Source organism: Pristis pectinata, chromosome 16, assembly GCF_009764475.1.
Source record: "Pristis pectinata isolate sPriPec2 chromosome 16, sPriPec2.1.pri, whole genome shotgun sequence".
Lineage (NCBI taxonomy): Eukaryota > Metazoa > Chordata > Chondrichthyes > Rhinopristiformes > Pristidae > Pristis > Pristis pectinata.
The window spans coordinates 45830981-45847127 of NC_067420.1; the positions used below are offsets into that span (position 1 = coordinate 45830981).

The 16147-nt window shown below is 43.1% G+C and overlaps 1 protein-coding gene across 1 annotated transcript in view; it reads left to right on the plus strand.

The window, feature by feature from the left end:
• Positions 1–16147, plus strand: part of LOC127578827 (myosin-7-like) — a 118153-nt gene that overhangs the window by 69306 nt on the left and 32700 nt on the right. Inside the window, exons 22-29 of the mRNA XM_052031317.1 lie at positions 491–627; positions 1307–1562; positions 3696–3938; positions 5191–5367; positions 7611–7756; positions 7997–8087; positions 8600–8989; positions 11093–11219. Coding sequence (XP_051887277.1) covers positions 491–627; positions 1307–1562; positions 3696–3938; positions 5191–5367; positions 7611–7756; positions 7997–8087; positions 8600–8989; positions 11093–11219 — 1567 coding nt within the window. The remainder of the gene's footprint in view (positions 1–490; positions 628–1306; positions 1563–3695; positions 3939–5190; positions 5368–7610; positions 7757–7996; positions 8088–8599; positions 8990–11092; positions 11220–16147) is intronic.

Consider the following 16147-nt stretch of genomic DNA (forward strand, 5'->3'; position numbering starts at 1 on the left):
TGCCTTCCACCCTTTGCTGCTTGTGTCCCCTGCTCAGGGAGTTCTTAAACCCCACTTCCCCACTCCATCTCAGTGCAGTTCTTCTCTCTCTCCTACTTATCCCAAACCTCCCTCTTCCTCTTTATCCACTATCATACCCCTCCTGCCTCCCACCACTAATCCTTTCACCCTCATCCACCATTCTAACACCCTTTCACCCCCTCTCTCCCACCTCTCCCTCTCACCCTGCCGTATTCTCTCCCCCCTTCCCCTGCTAATTCCCCCTATCCATGCCTCTGCTCCTCTCCCATTTGTAATAAACCAATATAAATTAAACAGAGACAGAGCTGCTCCTGAGAGGTGTTCTTTGATTTCTGTTTGAGAAAACTACATGTTCTACTAGAGGAATGAATTATTGCTTTTGATTATAACCCTGAATGAAAAGTGGGCATCAGTGGTTTAGTGGTCTGGTCAATATGTTCCTGACAGTGATCCTTCATTTATTGGCCAGGTGTTCTTCAAAGCTGGGCTGTTAGGACATCTAGAGGAAATGCGAGATGAACGATTGGCAAAGATCCTGACCATGATCCAGGCTCGGAGCCGAGGCAGGTTGATGAGGATTGAATATCAGAAGATCATTGAAAGACGGTAAATATCATCTTGCGTTGAGAAGGAGTTTGAGATGACCATACTTTTAATTCATCATGCATTCTAATAGGTCTCAAGCTTCAAGCAATTAGTTGAAACTATGCTGATAGACCCTACCACGAGAAGGCAGTGAATAGATGGATCTTCATCTCACCCTGTTGCCAAAGCTGAAAACTGTTTCTTTTTGGCAACCTTCATGTTTCACCATCGTTAACTCATCATTGAAACCTTAATCAATTGCTGTTTATCAACCCCTTTAGTTGTCAGGGCTCTGGTCGTGTTGTGACTGTGTAAATGAATTAGTAGTCCTGAGGCTAGGATTGCACATTCATTTCCCACCATGTAGCATTTGAGAATAAAGTTTATTTTAACAGTGATCAGAAAGCTGTTGGGTTTCATAAAAACCAATTAGGTTTTTTAACATCTTTTATAGAATGAGATCTCTGTCCTTATCCTGTCTGGATTTTATGAGACTTTGGTCTCACATCAATGTTGTTTACTCTGAAATGGCTGCTCATGTACTCAGTTGTATCAAACCCAGCCAAACAATGTCAGCTTTACGAGGAGCATTTGTATTAAAATATCTTAAAGATGGATTATGTCATAGATTAAAGGGCAATGGGTTAAATTCAAACCAACGAAAAAATTAATTTGTACCTAAACATTTTTTTTGCACTAGAGATGCACTGCTCGTCATCCAGTGGAACATTCGTGCTTTCAATGCAGTAAAGAATTGGTCTTGGATGAAACTCTTCTTCAAGATTAAACCTCTGCTGAAGAGTGCTGAGACTGAGAAGGAGATGGCAACACTGAAAGAGGAATTCCTGAAACTGAAGGAGGCTCTGGTAAAGTCAGAGGCGAAACGCAAGGAGCTGGAGGAAAAACAAGTTACCCTGATACAGGAGAAGAATGACCTGTCACTTCAGTTACAAGCGGTAAGACACGAAGTTTGCCCATTCCGTGGCCTCACTACAGTGGACACAGCAGCTTCCAGGTCCTAGTCATAGAAATGGGCTCTTCGGCCCAACTCATCTATAACTATGATGCCTATCTATGCTAATCCCATTTGCCTGCATTAGGCCTGTATCCCCCTACTTCTTTCCTATTCAAGTACCTGCTAAATGCCTTTTAAGTGTTTTAATTGTTTCTGCCCCGGCATCGTGAAAAGTTTGCCTCTCAGATTTCCTTTAAATATTTCCTTCTCACTTTAACCCATACCCTCTAGTTTTAGACTCCCTGCCCTGGGAGAAAGACTCTGTCTACCTTATCTATGCTCCTCATGATCTTATAAACATCTATAACGTCACCCGTCAGCCTCCTTTTCTCCAGTGAGAACAAACCCAACCGACCCAATCTCTCCTTGTACCTAATGCCCTCCATTCCAGGCTACATCTTGGTGAATCTCTTCTGCACTCTTTCTAATGCTACCACATCCTTCTTGTAGTCTGGGGACAGAACTGTTCATAATACTTCAAATGCAGCTTGACCAACGTTTTGTACAGTTGCAACGCGATGAAATAATTCTTAAACTCAATGTTTCAGTCTATGAAGGCAAGCATGCTGAACATCACCTTCACTATCCTATCCAATTGTGTGGCCATTTTCAGGGAAATATGAACTTGCACCTCAAGATCTCTCTGTATATCAATAGTCATAAGGTCCCTGCCATTTCCTATACATGTCCTGCCAGCTTGTGATGTACCAGAATGCATTATCTCACACTTGTCTGGATTAAATTCCATCTGCCACTGTTTGGCCCTCTTATGTTTCCCCACCTGTCTCAATCTGCTCTGCCCCCTGTACTTGTAATTTCTGTTTATGATTCCGTCTCCCCACCTCCTGTACTGATATTCTGGGTCTCAACTCCTGTCTCACTGGTTTAAACTTGACCAGGTAGAGCAAGTAAACCTCCCTGCAAGGATATTGGTTCCCTCCAGTGCAATCCAACCCTGTTGTGCAGGTCACTCCTGTCCGGGGAGAGATCCCAATGATCCAAATACCTGAAGTCCTCCCTCCTGCACCAGATATTTTCCTAGTCCTCTACTCATTAGTATGTGGCACAGGGAGATTACAGTCCTAGAGGACCTGCCTTTCACTTTTCTACCTAACTCCCTAAATTCCCTTTGCAGGATCTCTCTTCATTGTTAGTACATTTGAAAGACGTACGGGTTAAGAAGTTGCGGGCGTGCTATGTTGGCACCGGAAAGCATGGCAACACTTGCGGGCTGCCCCCAGAACACTCTACGCAAAAGATGCATTTCACTGTGTATTTCAATGTACATGTGACTAATAAAGATATCTGATCTTATCTTATCTTACAATATGGTTGATGACCTCCAGCTCTTCACACTCCCCTTTCAGAATGTTCTACACTCACTCCGAGACATTGTTCACCCTGGAACTAGGAGGCAACACACCATCCTGGAGTTTCGTTTGCATACACCATCTGTCCCGTTATTGAGTCCCTGATCACTATTATTCCCATAGACTTTGTCCCTCCATTCTGTATAGCAGAGCCTCCGGTTCTCATTTCCAGTAGATATGATTCCACTCTGGTTCCATCATCAGTGGACTTGACCATTGATGTTCCCATGATGACAGGGTAAATTTTAATCTGATTTATAATCATAAAGTGAAACTTTTTTAACTTTAGTTGCTATGAGCTGATTGATGGTGAATCAGACCCACAGTCTTCATTGAAAAAATGCGATCAGCTGATTTATCATCACCTAAAGTTACCAATATCCAAGGTAATGAGATTGACACCAGCCTGGTCCTTCTGCAAGACTGGGATATTTCCAATAAGTATTGATGGCAGGGAAGTTTTTCTATGACCGATGTGCACAGGATTAACCAGACTGTTTGGGCCAGTTGCTGCTGGTTTCTCAATCTGACAGACCTTGGTTGGATTACCCTAAGTGTCTTCTTTGAACGACCTCTGCAGCAAGTCCAGTAAACAACCCATTTAACATAGAAAGCTCTGAATGCTCCATATTCAGTCTTATTCACACATATTTTAGGAACCTGGAGAGCAGAAGTGTCAACAAGCTTGTGATTTGTCTTTCCAGGAGCAAGATATGCTTGCAGATGCAGCAGAAAGATGTGATCTACTGATCAAAGCAAAAATCCAGCTGGAAGCTAAAGTAAAGGAGCTGACAGAAAGACTGGATGATGAAGAGGAAATGAATGCTGAGATTACTGCAAAGAAACGAAAGTTAGAGGATGAATGTGCAGAATTGAAGAAAGATATTGATGATCTTGAAATCACCCTGGCCAAGGTTGAAAAGGAGAAACATGCAACAGAAAATAAGGTATGACTTTAGCAAAGATTACAAGTTACCAGGTAGCACTCTCTCCCCTAATTTAGTTTTTATAGTTTCAGAATGAATCCAGAAACTGGTCAGTGACCTTCTTTTCATTTGCCACCTATTTAGGGGGAAAGTATCCTACATCTTATCACACCATCTCCCCAACACCTCCACATCCCTCTCTTCAAGTCCACTACACCTACCTGGCTTCCCTTCTGTCCTCACTATCTCACTCTGCACCATCCCTCCACTTCTCGCCACTGGTGCTCACCTCCTCATCTGCCCTCTTCTCCCATTTTTCTGTTCCTTTTGCCCTTATCCTCCCATTCCCTTCACTCTAATCTCTCCAACTCACCTTTCCTTCTCCCACTCACTGCTTCCGTATTTTCCCTTCTGATGTTTCATTCTCTCCCCCCCACCTTGCCTTGCTGTTATATGATGACAGAGCTGTACTCAAAAATACAACACCCAGTATAATGTAGCATCAGACCCGACCCATCAGTACTGAATCTCAAGCTTTTTACAAAGACCTGAACGCATGTGTTATACATTTCACAACCATCATTACCAGTACTGTAAATGTATTTATACAGTGACAGACTAATCATGTATCAACATTGTACCCCAGTGTTATACAGTGATGATTCAGTATATACCCCATTGTGACGCAGGGACAGACTTGTACTTGCATTATTATGTTCCAGTGCTATACAATGATAGACCTGTACTCACCAGTACTGTTGTACCCTGCTGTTACACAGTTACAAACCTGCACCCACAATTACTGTACTCATGTTATACAGGGAGAGACATCCCTACTAGTATTGTACTTCAGTGTCATACAGCAACAGACCTTTCCCCACCAGTACTGCATTACATTGTTATACGAGGATAGACTTATACCCCAATTGTACAGGGACAGATCAGTCCAAACTAATACTATACCCAAATGTTATACAATGCCAAAACTGTATCCACTAGTAATGTTTCCCAGCATCATACAATGAGAGACTTGTCCTAGCTACTACTGTATACCACTCTAATACAGGGACAGATTTGTCCTCACCAATACTGTACTCCAGTGCAATCCAAGGATAGACCTGTCCCCATCAGTACTTAAGTTTTCAATGTAACTTGAATGTATTTTTGAAGAAGTCTGACTGATATGAAAGGTTAACATCTTCCATTGGTTGAGTGGAATAGCAACCAGTTATTGGATAATTTATATTTCCCATCATCATGGTGAAATTTACAGGTTAAGAATCTTACAGAAGAAATGGCCACTCTAGATGAAACTATTGCTAAACTCACGAAGGAGAAGAAGGCTCTCCAGGAGGCTCATCAGCAAACCCTAGAGGACCTCCAGGCCGAGGAGGATAAGGTCAATACACTGACTAAAGCCAAGTCGAAACTTGAGCAACAAGTCGATGACGTAAGTGAAATTGGTTAAGGTGATCATTCTTACAAATTTAGTTGAATGTTGACTCAATTTACAAAACTGGTTGATAAAACTGGTGCTACCTATCAATTAGAGTGAATCTGAATTGTTACTGTAGATACCTTGCTGCTTTCCCAAGAGGTTTCATAGGACCATAGTCAAACAAAGTTTGATAAACATAAGATCAAAATAGTGAGGGTGCACAGATAGTTCCCAAATTTCCACTCTAATGAGGTCTCTTCTGCTAGCCTCTTTTCAATTTGTGTTCCCAGTTTTTATGCAAAATTTTCAATACTTGATGTAGACTAGAAGTTTTGGACAGAACTTTCTTAAGATGGATAATTGATGGTTGTTGTGGAGTCAGTAGGCTGAAGAGCCTATTTCCGTGCTGCATCTCTGCAGGACGATGAAATTGGGGATAATGTGTAACAGAGTTTTTCCATTCCAGTGGAAAAGGATGAGGGAAATGGTTTGTCTGAATCCTCTTTGACTTGGTTTGCGATAAGTGGACCTTTGAAAATCCATCATATTTCACATAGATTCATGGTGGCATTGGATGGTCAGGGATGGGTGTTGTGACCAGATACAGTTGCAAGATCCCAAATCTTTTAATCAGAAGAAGAGCTTCTTGGATGTAGGGCAAATCTCTTGTTTTCAATCATCTCCCTCGCCCCTTTGTTGATGCTCAAAACCCAGATTCTTCCAATTTTCCCCCATTCCCTTGTGCTGACTGAGAGCCAGAAACAGGAAGGCTTAAAGGCCTAGTATGCACCCTTGCTCTGTGGCAACTCCAATCACTCCCCAACCCCACCCAACTCTTCCTCTGAATGTACAAGATGACTCTAAGTAGATACATACTTCTAATTTAACTTAGATTTTACTGATTACAGTTATGATATGTTTAACACTGACTACTAGTCATGCATCCTGAGGTTAAAATCAAATCTGGGTGCAAACAATAACACTGGTGATAAGCTTCTGAGCAAAGATGTGACCCTATTTGCCTGTGGCAAGATCATTTTGTACATCGAGAAACAGTGTAGTTAAAATGGCAGCTCACCACTCATTTGCTCAACTCTTACCCAATTATAGTTAGATGTACTGTCTCGCAAAGTTTCCCAAAGTTTCTCCTCCTGAATGATCAACGAGCAGTGCTAAAAATTCAGAAATCAGAATAAAACTAGATAAAAAATTGATTTGATTTAGGATCAGTCTGGTGATGTCATGTTGAAATTATATTTTTCAAGATTCTAGTACTGGGTACAATAAAGATCTGTTAATCTGGCACACTCGGGACTTTGACAGTGCTGGTCTGGTAGGTTTTCTAGGCTATTGGATTTTATTCCAATGAATAGTTGAACACACTTTTTTTAGGGGTTACATGGTATAATAAATTTTCCAGTGAACCTGGTAAATTTAAAGGGAGTGGAGAAATAGGATGCTGGTGAATTTAAAAGAAGCAGGGGAAACAGAACCCAGTACATTTAAGGGCAGCCCAGGAACCTGGGCCCTGGTGAGTGTAGAGGAACTGGAGACCTTTTATGTTAAAGAAAATATGTGAACAGGGCCCTGGTGTGTTAAAGGGAGTGTGGGAATCAGCACCCACTGAGCCAAATGCTACTGGATTTCTGAACAATTTAATAATGGATTATCAGAATTTTACTGTAGTTCCCTTGAATTATGAAAATATTCTCTATTGATATTTTCAATATACTCAAAGGTGCAGTCTATTTGAAGCCAATACATTAATGCCAAATTAATGGGGTGGAACAGTGGTGCAGCTGCCTCACAGCTCCAGCGATCCAGGTTCGATCCTGAACCACTGGTGCTGCCTCTGTGGAGTTCGTATTTTCTTCCTGTGACTGAATGGGTTTCTTTCAGGTGCTCCAGTTTCCTCCCATATCCAAAAAATGCATGGGTTGATAGGTTAATTGAGCACCATAAGTTGCCCTTAATACTTTGAGTGTAGACTCTTGGGTGTGGATGGAATTGAGGGGAATATCAGTAGAATAAAAACAGAGCAAAAACAAACTGCTGGAGGAACTTAGCAGGTCAGGTAGGATCTGTGGAGGCAGAAGGATAGGTGTCATTTAATGTAGCATTAGTGTATGTGGTGCTTGATATTTGACACGGACTTGGTGCGCTGTAGGGCCTGTTTCCGAGCTGAATCTCCCTCGCTCTCTGGCCCAGTTGTTGTCTGTTTATAAGCCTCTAACAATCTTTCACTTTCATGCCAGCTTGAAGGATCATTGGAACAAGAGAAAAAAGTCAGGATGGACCTTGAGCGAGCAAAACGGAAACTAGAGGGGGACCTGAAACTAACACATGAGTGTGTCATGGATCTAGAGAATGACAAACAGCAGCTTGAGGAACGGCTGAAGAAGTGAGTGTGCTACTCCCAATGAAAGACCACTGTCACTTCCAATAGGTTCCTCCCTCTCATTTGATTTTAAGCACAAGATATCCTTTTAACAAGGACAACATTACCCACTATTAGGGGCTTCTTGTTTCCTAATCTGTAACAATCAGCCAGACCTCTCACACAAATTGGGAGCACAACTGTTCACATGACATTGGACATAGATTTATTATAATTGAAACATATTTGCTTTGTCCTTCACAGGAAGGATTTTGAAATAAATCAGTTAAACTCAAAGATTGAAGATGAGGGAGCCCTTGTTGCACAACTCCAAAAGAAAATCAAAGAACTGCAGGTAAGTGGGAAGCTGCTGTTAAGAATCTAAAAGGAAAGGGGTCAAATTGGTTCACCATGGTGATGTCCAAGAAACAGTGAATGTACATGGAATAGTGATGTATAGTCAGTGACACTGACAACAGTCCATTTCCAATAAAAAGTAGTTGAATGAGGCTGTCTTTGTATCACTACAACAAGGCCCACTGTATGCCCATCACTGTTCCTGCCCATTGTCCAGTGATTACTCCATCTTACTGTAGTGCAAGGCTCCTGTGGAATGAATTTTGAATTCTTTCCATCCAGCTTTGTGAACATTGTCCCATAGATTTGATTAACTATGGGAGCAGAGTGAAGGGAGATTTTCTTCATAACTCACTTGTACAAACAGTGTTGAGAATGACACTGACTCGTAAAATGGAACCGTTAACAACATATCCTTTGTACGAGCTCTAAAATCAGATCCAATGTATGGAGTAATTCTCAATATGTCATCCCAATTCTCATCCTCTTACTTCTTGCTCTTTGAACTAGGCTCGAATTGAAGAACTCGAGGAGGAGTTGGAGGCAGAACGAGCTGCAAGGGCCAAGGTAGAGAAGCAAAGGTCTGACGTATCCCGAGAGCTGGAAGAATTGAGTGAAAGGTTAGAGGAAGCAGGAGGAGCGACTGCAGTACAGGTGGAGGTGAACAAGAAACGTGAAGCCGCATTTATGAAACTGCGGCGGGATCTGGAGGAGGCGACTTTGCAACATGAGGCAACTAGCTCTGCCCTGCGAAAGAAACACTCTGACACAGTGGCAGAACTGAGTGAGCAGATTGATAATCTACAAAGAGTTAAACAGAAGTTAGAGAAAGAGAAGAGCGAACTTAAAATGGAGACAGATGATTTAGGTTCCAACATTGAACATATCACTAAAGCCAAGGTAAGCAATTTGGAGGAACCTGGTCTATAATTGGCTAGTTTCACTTAATAAATGATTACTTGCACTCGAAATGGGAGTGGAATAACAATAGATTTAATTTGGCTAAAGATAATCTTAGATTTTTAAGTATTTATTTAAAAATCTGTCAAGACTTCTGGATTCTGGTTCTTTCACTGTTGCACATGAAGCATTTCCTGACTCAGCTGTGACCTTTCTAACCTTTCCAGTCATTCCTTTGATCCTAAACTTCATTGTCCACCTTGGACTTCAACAGCCATGGCATTAATTTTCACCAGTTCATCTTATTGAAGGCCATGCCAATGCTGCAGGTCACCTCCTAGCCTTCTCACCTCATTCCTGAAACTGTGATGCCTGGGATTGTTTTACTGAGCTTCCTGGACCTTTTCCATAATTCAAGGAGCTGGACATAAAATTCTAACCGTGACTTGACCAATGAATACAAAAATCCTGCACTACCCACCCCACTGCACTACACTTATCAAGTTGCATTTGATTTTTGGAATATCCTCCAAATAAGATAGCTTTTATTATTTTTTAATGCCCCATCATCCTATTCACTGGTTTATTTTCTGGGATTTACAAAATCGCTCATTTTGGAATCTGCTTCCCACAAAGTAATCTACGAGTCATTGTCTCTGTCAATCCAGCCAGCTCTGATATTGCATCATTATGCAGTACTAGTGACATTGCTCTTGATGGCAAACACCTCAATGGCATTCTGGCACTCCTGAGCAATGAGCAATCGCATGGAGAAACAGGTCAGAGGTCATGGAGGTGTTTGAGTCACGCCAAAGGCTGAGCCCCAGATTTAAAATCATAGAGTCACGCAGGACGAAAACAGGCTCTTTGGCCCAACTGGGCCAAATCTAAGCTAATCCCATTTGCTCACATTTAGCCCATATTAATCTAAACCTTTCCTAGCCATGTACCTGTCCAAGTACCTTTTAAATGTCGTTAACGTACCTGCCTCAACCACTTCCTCTGGCAGTTTGTTCCATATCACACCACCTTCTGGGTGAAAAAGTTACCCCTCAGGTTCTTAATAAATCTTTCCCCTCTCATACTGAAACCTATGCCCTTTAGATCTTGCTTTCCCAACCCTGGGATAAAGACTGTGTACATTGACCCTATCTGTGCCCCTTATGATTTTGTACACCTCTGTAAGATCACATCTCATTCTCCTACGCTCCAATGAAAAACGTCCCAACCTGTTCAACCTCTCTCCATAACTCAGTCCTTCAAGTCTTGGCAACATCCTCGTAAATCTCCTCTGCACTCTTTCTAGCTTAATGGCATCTTTCTTACAGCAGGGTGACCAAAACTGAACACAAAATTCCAAATGCAGCCTCACCAATGTCCTGTACAACTACCACATAACATTCCAACTTCTATACTCCATGCCCTGACTAATGAAGGCCAGCGTGCCAAAAGCCTTCTTCACCACCCTGTCTAACTGTGATACCACTTTCAGGGAACCATGTACTTGTACTCCTAGGTCACACTGTTCTACACCACTCCCCAGCACTTGACCATTCCCTATGAAAGTCCTACCCTGATTTGTTTTCCCAAAATGCAACACCTCGCACTTTTCTGAACTAAACTCCATTTGCCATTCCTTAGCCCACGTACCCAGCTGATCAAAATCCTTCTGTAAATCCTGATAACCGTCTTCATTGTCAATGACACCACCTATTTTAACGTCATCTGCAAACTTACTAATCATGCCTTGTACATTCTCATCCAAATCGTTGACGTAGATGACAAATAGCAATGGGCCCAGCATCGACCCCTGGGGAACACCACTTGTCACGGGCCTCCAGTCCGAAAAACAACCTTCCACCATCGCCCTTTGCTTCCTACCATCAAGCCAATTGTGTTCCATTCAGCTCACTTTCCCTAGATCCCATTCGATGAAACTTTCTATAGCAGCCTACCATGCGGAACCTTATCAAAGCCCTTACTGACTCACTTGACTCACTGACTTAACCAATGCAGGGGATACAAGAGTGTTCAGTCAAGTTCACCCTCAGTGGTTTGATATATGTATAACAAATAGATTAATTCAATCTTTGGGTATTTTAGGCCAATGCAGAGAAGATGTGCAGAACATATGAGGATCAATTGAATGAAGCAAATTCCAAAGTTGGAGAACTTCAACGCCAAGTGGCTGATCTTGCTTCACACAGGGCTAAGTTGGAGAGTCAGAATGGTAAGGAACTGGATTAGGAGGCAAGGACAGGAAGGAGGTGGCAGGACTGGGGCAGGGTAGGAGGAAGAGTTCATGACCTCTCCTTGGATATATCTGTCAAAATACTTCCTCTCAATGAGGATGGTGTGGAAATCACAGGAAAAGAGTATGTGGGAAGAGATGGAGGGCTAGAGGAAGTCTAAAAGAAAAAAGAACATAGAACAGTACAGCACAGTACAGGTCCTTCGGCCCACAATGTTGTGCTGACCCATGATGTTGTGCCGACCTATATAAACATAGTCCATGGTCAAGGTAACCCTGCCCTCCTACACAGCCCATAACACTCCATTTTTCTTACATCCATGTGCCTACCTAAGAGTTCTTTAAATGTCCCTATTGTATCAGCCTCCACCACCCTCGGCAGTGTGTTCCAGGCACCCACCACTCTGGTAAAAAAAAACTACCTCTGACATCTCCCCTAAACTTTCCTCTACTCACCTTAAACAGTATCCTCTGGTATTTGCTATTACCCTGGGGAAAAGGTGCTGGCTATCCACTCTATCTATGTCTCTCATAATCCTATAAACCTCTGTCAAGTCTGTCCCTAAGAATCCTCTCCAGTAATTCGCCCACTCACTGGTCTATAATTCCAAGAATTATCCCTATTACCTTCCTTGAACAATGGAACAACATTTGCAATCCTCCAATCCTCTATTACCACTCCTGTGGCCAGGGAGGACACAAAGATCATCGACAACGCCCCAGCAATTTCTTCCCTCGCTTCCTGTAGCAAACTGGGGTGTATCCCGTCTGGCCCAAGGGACGTGTATCCTCCCCCTCCCCTCACCTTCTTATTCTAGTTTCTGCCCTCTTCCTTTCCAGACCTGATGAAGGGTCTCAGCCCGAAACGTCGACCCTTTATTTCCCTCCATAGATGCTGCCTGACCCGCTGAGTTCCTCCAGCATTTTTTGTGTGCTACTCCAGATTCCAGCATCTGTAGAATTTTTTGTGTCTGTGTATCCTAATGTTTTTTTAGAAGCTCCAACGCTACCTCTTTATTTTAACCTCGACATGCTCCAGCACATTAGCCTGTTCTATGCTGACCTCACATTCGCCCAGGTACCTCTCCCTGGTGAACACTGAAGCAAAATATTCATTAAGGACCTCCCCTACCTCCTCTGCCTCCAGGCAAATGGTTCTCCCTTTATCCCTGAGCAGTCCTACCCTCACTCCAGTCATCCTCCTGTTCTTCACATACGTGTAGAATGCCTTGGGGTTTTCCTTAATCCTACTTGCCAAGGCCTTCTCATGTCCCCTTCTAGCTTTCCTAAGTCCCTTCTTAAGCTCCTTCCTGGCTACCTTATAATTCTCAAGTAGCAGTTAGAATAACGCTTTACAGCGCCAGTGACCTGGGTTCAATTTCGGCCGCTGTCTGTAAGGAGTTTGTACGTTCTCCCCATGTCTGCGTGGGTTTCCTCTGGGTGCTCCGGTTTCCTCCCACATTCCAAAGGCGTACGGGTTAGGAAGTTGTGGGCATGCTATGTTGGTGCCAGAAGTGTGGCGACACTTGCGGGCTGCCCCCAGAACACACTACGCAAAAGATGTATTTCACTGTGTGTTTCGATGTATGTGTGACTAATAAAGATATCTTATCTGTTGCTTCCTAAACCATACGTATGCTTCCTTCTTCCTCTTTTGAGTAAATGTTCCACCTCTCTTGTCAACCATGGTTCCTTCACCCTACTATCCGTTTCCTGTGTCAGTGGGACAAACCTATCCAGAATCCCATGCAAGTGTTCCCTAAATAACCTCCACATTTCTGCTGTGCATTTCCCTGAGAACATCAGTTCCCAATTTATGCTGCCAAGTTCCTGTCTAGTACCATTGTAATTATTCCTCCCCCAATTAAAAACTTTCCCATATCGTCTGCTTCTATCCTTGTCCGTGGCTATGCTAAAGGTCAGGTAGTTGTGGTCACTATCTCCGAGAGGTCTGCCGCTTAACCAGGTTCATTGTCTAGTACTAGATCCGGTATGGCCTCACCTGTAGTTGGCCTGTCCACATATTGTGTCAGGAATCCTTCCTGGACACACCTAACAAATTCTGCCCCATCTAAACCTTTTGCACTGAGGAGGTGCCAATCAATATTAGAGAAGTTGAAGTCTCCCATGACAACAATCCTTTTATTTTTGCACATTTCCAAAATCTGCCTACTTATCTGCTCCTCAGTTTCCTGGTGGCTATTGGGGGGCCTATAGAATACTCCCAATAGGGTGATCACTCCCTTCCAGTTTCTGACTTCCACTCACACTGACTCAGTAGATGATCCCATCACGACGTCCTCCCTTTCTGCAGCTGTGATACTTTCCCTGATTAGCAATGCACTGATTAGAAGAACAAGGTTATGAGTGAACTTTAAAGATAACTGTATGATAACTGCAGATGCTGGAAATCTGAAACCACTGGCGTACTGCAGGAATCGGTGCTGGGACCATCGTTATTTGTCATACTTATGAATGACTTGGATGGTCTGTGGTCTCATAAGAAGATTTGGTGATGACATGAAGATTGCTGGAGTTGTAGATAGAGAGGATGGTTGCCTTAGAGGGACGCAGATCAGCTGGAGTTGGGCCAAGTGGTGAAAAATGGACTTTAATCCAGATGTGTGTGAGGTAGGCACGGGTACGTTCCCCCAGTGACTGCGTGGGTTTCCTCTGGGTGCTCCGGTTTCCTCCCACGTTCCAAAGACATACAGGTTAGGAAGTTGTGGGCATGCTATGTTGACACCGGAAGCGTGGCAACACTTGCATGCTGCCCCTAGAACACTCCATGCAAAAGATGCATTTCACTGTGTGTTTCAATGTACATGTGACTAATAAAGAGATCTTATCTAGGTAATGCATTAAGTGGCAGAGGTCTTAGAAGCATTCTTGGGGTGCAAGTTCATAGCTCCCAAAAAATGGAGACATAGGTGGATAGAGTAGTGAAGAGGGTGTTTGGCTTGCTTGCCTTCATAGGCAGGGATATTGAGTATGAGAGTTGCAACTGTACAAGACATTGGTTAGGCCACACTTGGAATATTGAGGGCAGTTCTGGCCACCACACTATAGAAAGAATATGCTACAGGTCTCCCATGACAACAACCCTTTTATTTTTGCACATTTCCAAAATCTGCCTACTTTTCTGCAGAAGAGATTCACCAGGATGTTGTCTGGAATGGATGCCTGTAATTACAAGCAGAGATTGGAAGGGCCAGGATTGTTCACACTAGATCTGAGGACGGAGAGGTGACCTTATAAAAGTTTATAAAATTATGAGCGGCATAGATAGGCATTTTCCAAGGGTAGAGGAATCTAAAACTAGAGAGCACAGGCTTAAGATGAGAGAGGAAATATTTAAAGGAGATCTGAGGGGTAAGTTTTTCACACAGAGGGTGGTGGGTATATGGAACAAGCTGTCAGAGGAGGTGGTAGAGGCAGGTCACAGGATTTTAAGAAAAACAATTGGACAGGTACGTGGCTATGAAAGGAGTAGGCCAAATACAGGAAAATGGGTTAGTGTAGATAGGCATCTGGGTCGACACCCAGGGCCTTTTGCTGTGTTGTACCACTCTCCAAAGCGGTGAGGCCACATTAATGGGGGCTGTTAAATGGTGATTGCACATTTATCTATGTTATGTGTTGCCAATACCAGGGCTGTGGGACAATGCCCATCAGCTCAGGATATACTAATGGAGCTAATATTGCAGATGAATGAAGTAAAAACAGAAAATGCTAGAAATACAACGATTTAGAAACAGCTTCTTCCCTTCTGCCATCAGATTCCTGAATGGTCCATGAACGCTAGCTTATTATTCCTTGTTTTTGCACTATTTATTTATTTCTGTAATTTATAATATTTTTTATGTCTTTGTATTGTACTGGGGCTGCGAAACAACAAATTTCACATCATATGTCAGTGATAATAAATCTGATTGTGATTCTACACAGCAGGTCAGGCTGCATCTGCAAGAAGAGAAACAGAGTTCATGTTTCAGGTCGAATTCCCTTCACCAGAACTGGGAAAGAGAGAAAAGAATCTTGTAAAGCTGCAGGAATGTTGTCTCTGTTGGGTAAAACCAGGGTGACCATGGTGATAAGCTGTAAACAATGTTATCTGGTCAATGAGTGAATGAGAGCAGTTAGAGAGTGAGAACATTGACAAAAGAACGTAGTCAAACGAATGTAAGAGTTGTGAAATGCAGAGCAGGAGGACGTGCCCGGCAGGTCAGGTTGGGTACGCCATCCATTCCCAGAGGGTAAAAAGAAAGGAGAAAAACAACAAACGAGCTGAACCAGTGTCACAGATGGACGACTGATACAGACAGAAATCATCACCTGAAGTTGTAGAATACAATATTAAGTACAGTAGGCTCAAAGTGCCCAGATGGAAGATGAGGTGCTGTTCCTCAAGCTTGTGTTGGGCCTCATTGTAACTGTGCAGGAGGGAACAGACCAATAGGTCAGAATGGGAGTGGGATGAAGAATTAAAGGGGTAGCAATGGGAAGCTCGGGATCACCCCTGTGGACTGAACACAGGAGCTCCACAAGACAGTCACCCAATCTGTCTTTGGTTTCTCCAGTGTAGAGGAGGCCACGTTGTGAACACCAAATGTAGTACACTAGATCAGAAGAAGAAGAAGTGAATTACTGCTTCACCTGGAAAGACTGTTTGGGTCCCTGGAATGTGAGAAGAGAAGGACAAGTGTTGCATTGCCTGTGGTTGCAAGGGCAAGTGCAGTAAGAAGGGGATTGTTGATGTTTCTCTGGAAGTGAGGATACACCCTGCCAGACATGTTTGGCATGTTTTCCTGTTCTGCATTTTGCAACTCCTAATACTTTTGTCTATGTTCTCGCTCTCTAACTGCTCCCTCTCACTTGTTGACAGCATCTCCCATTGGTCACCCTGG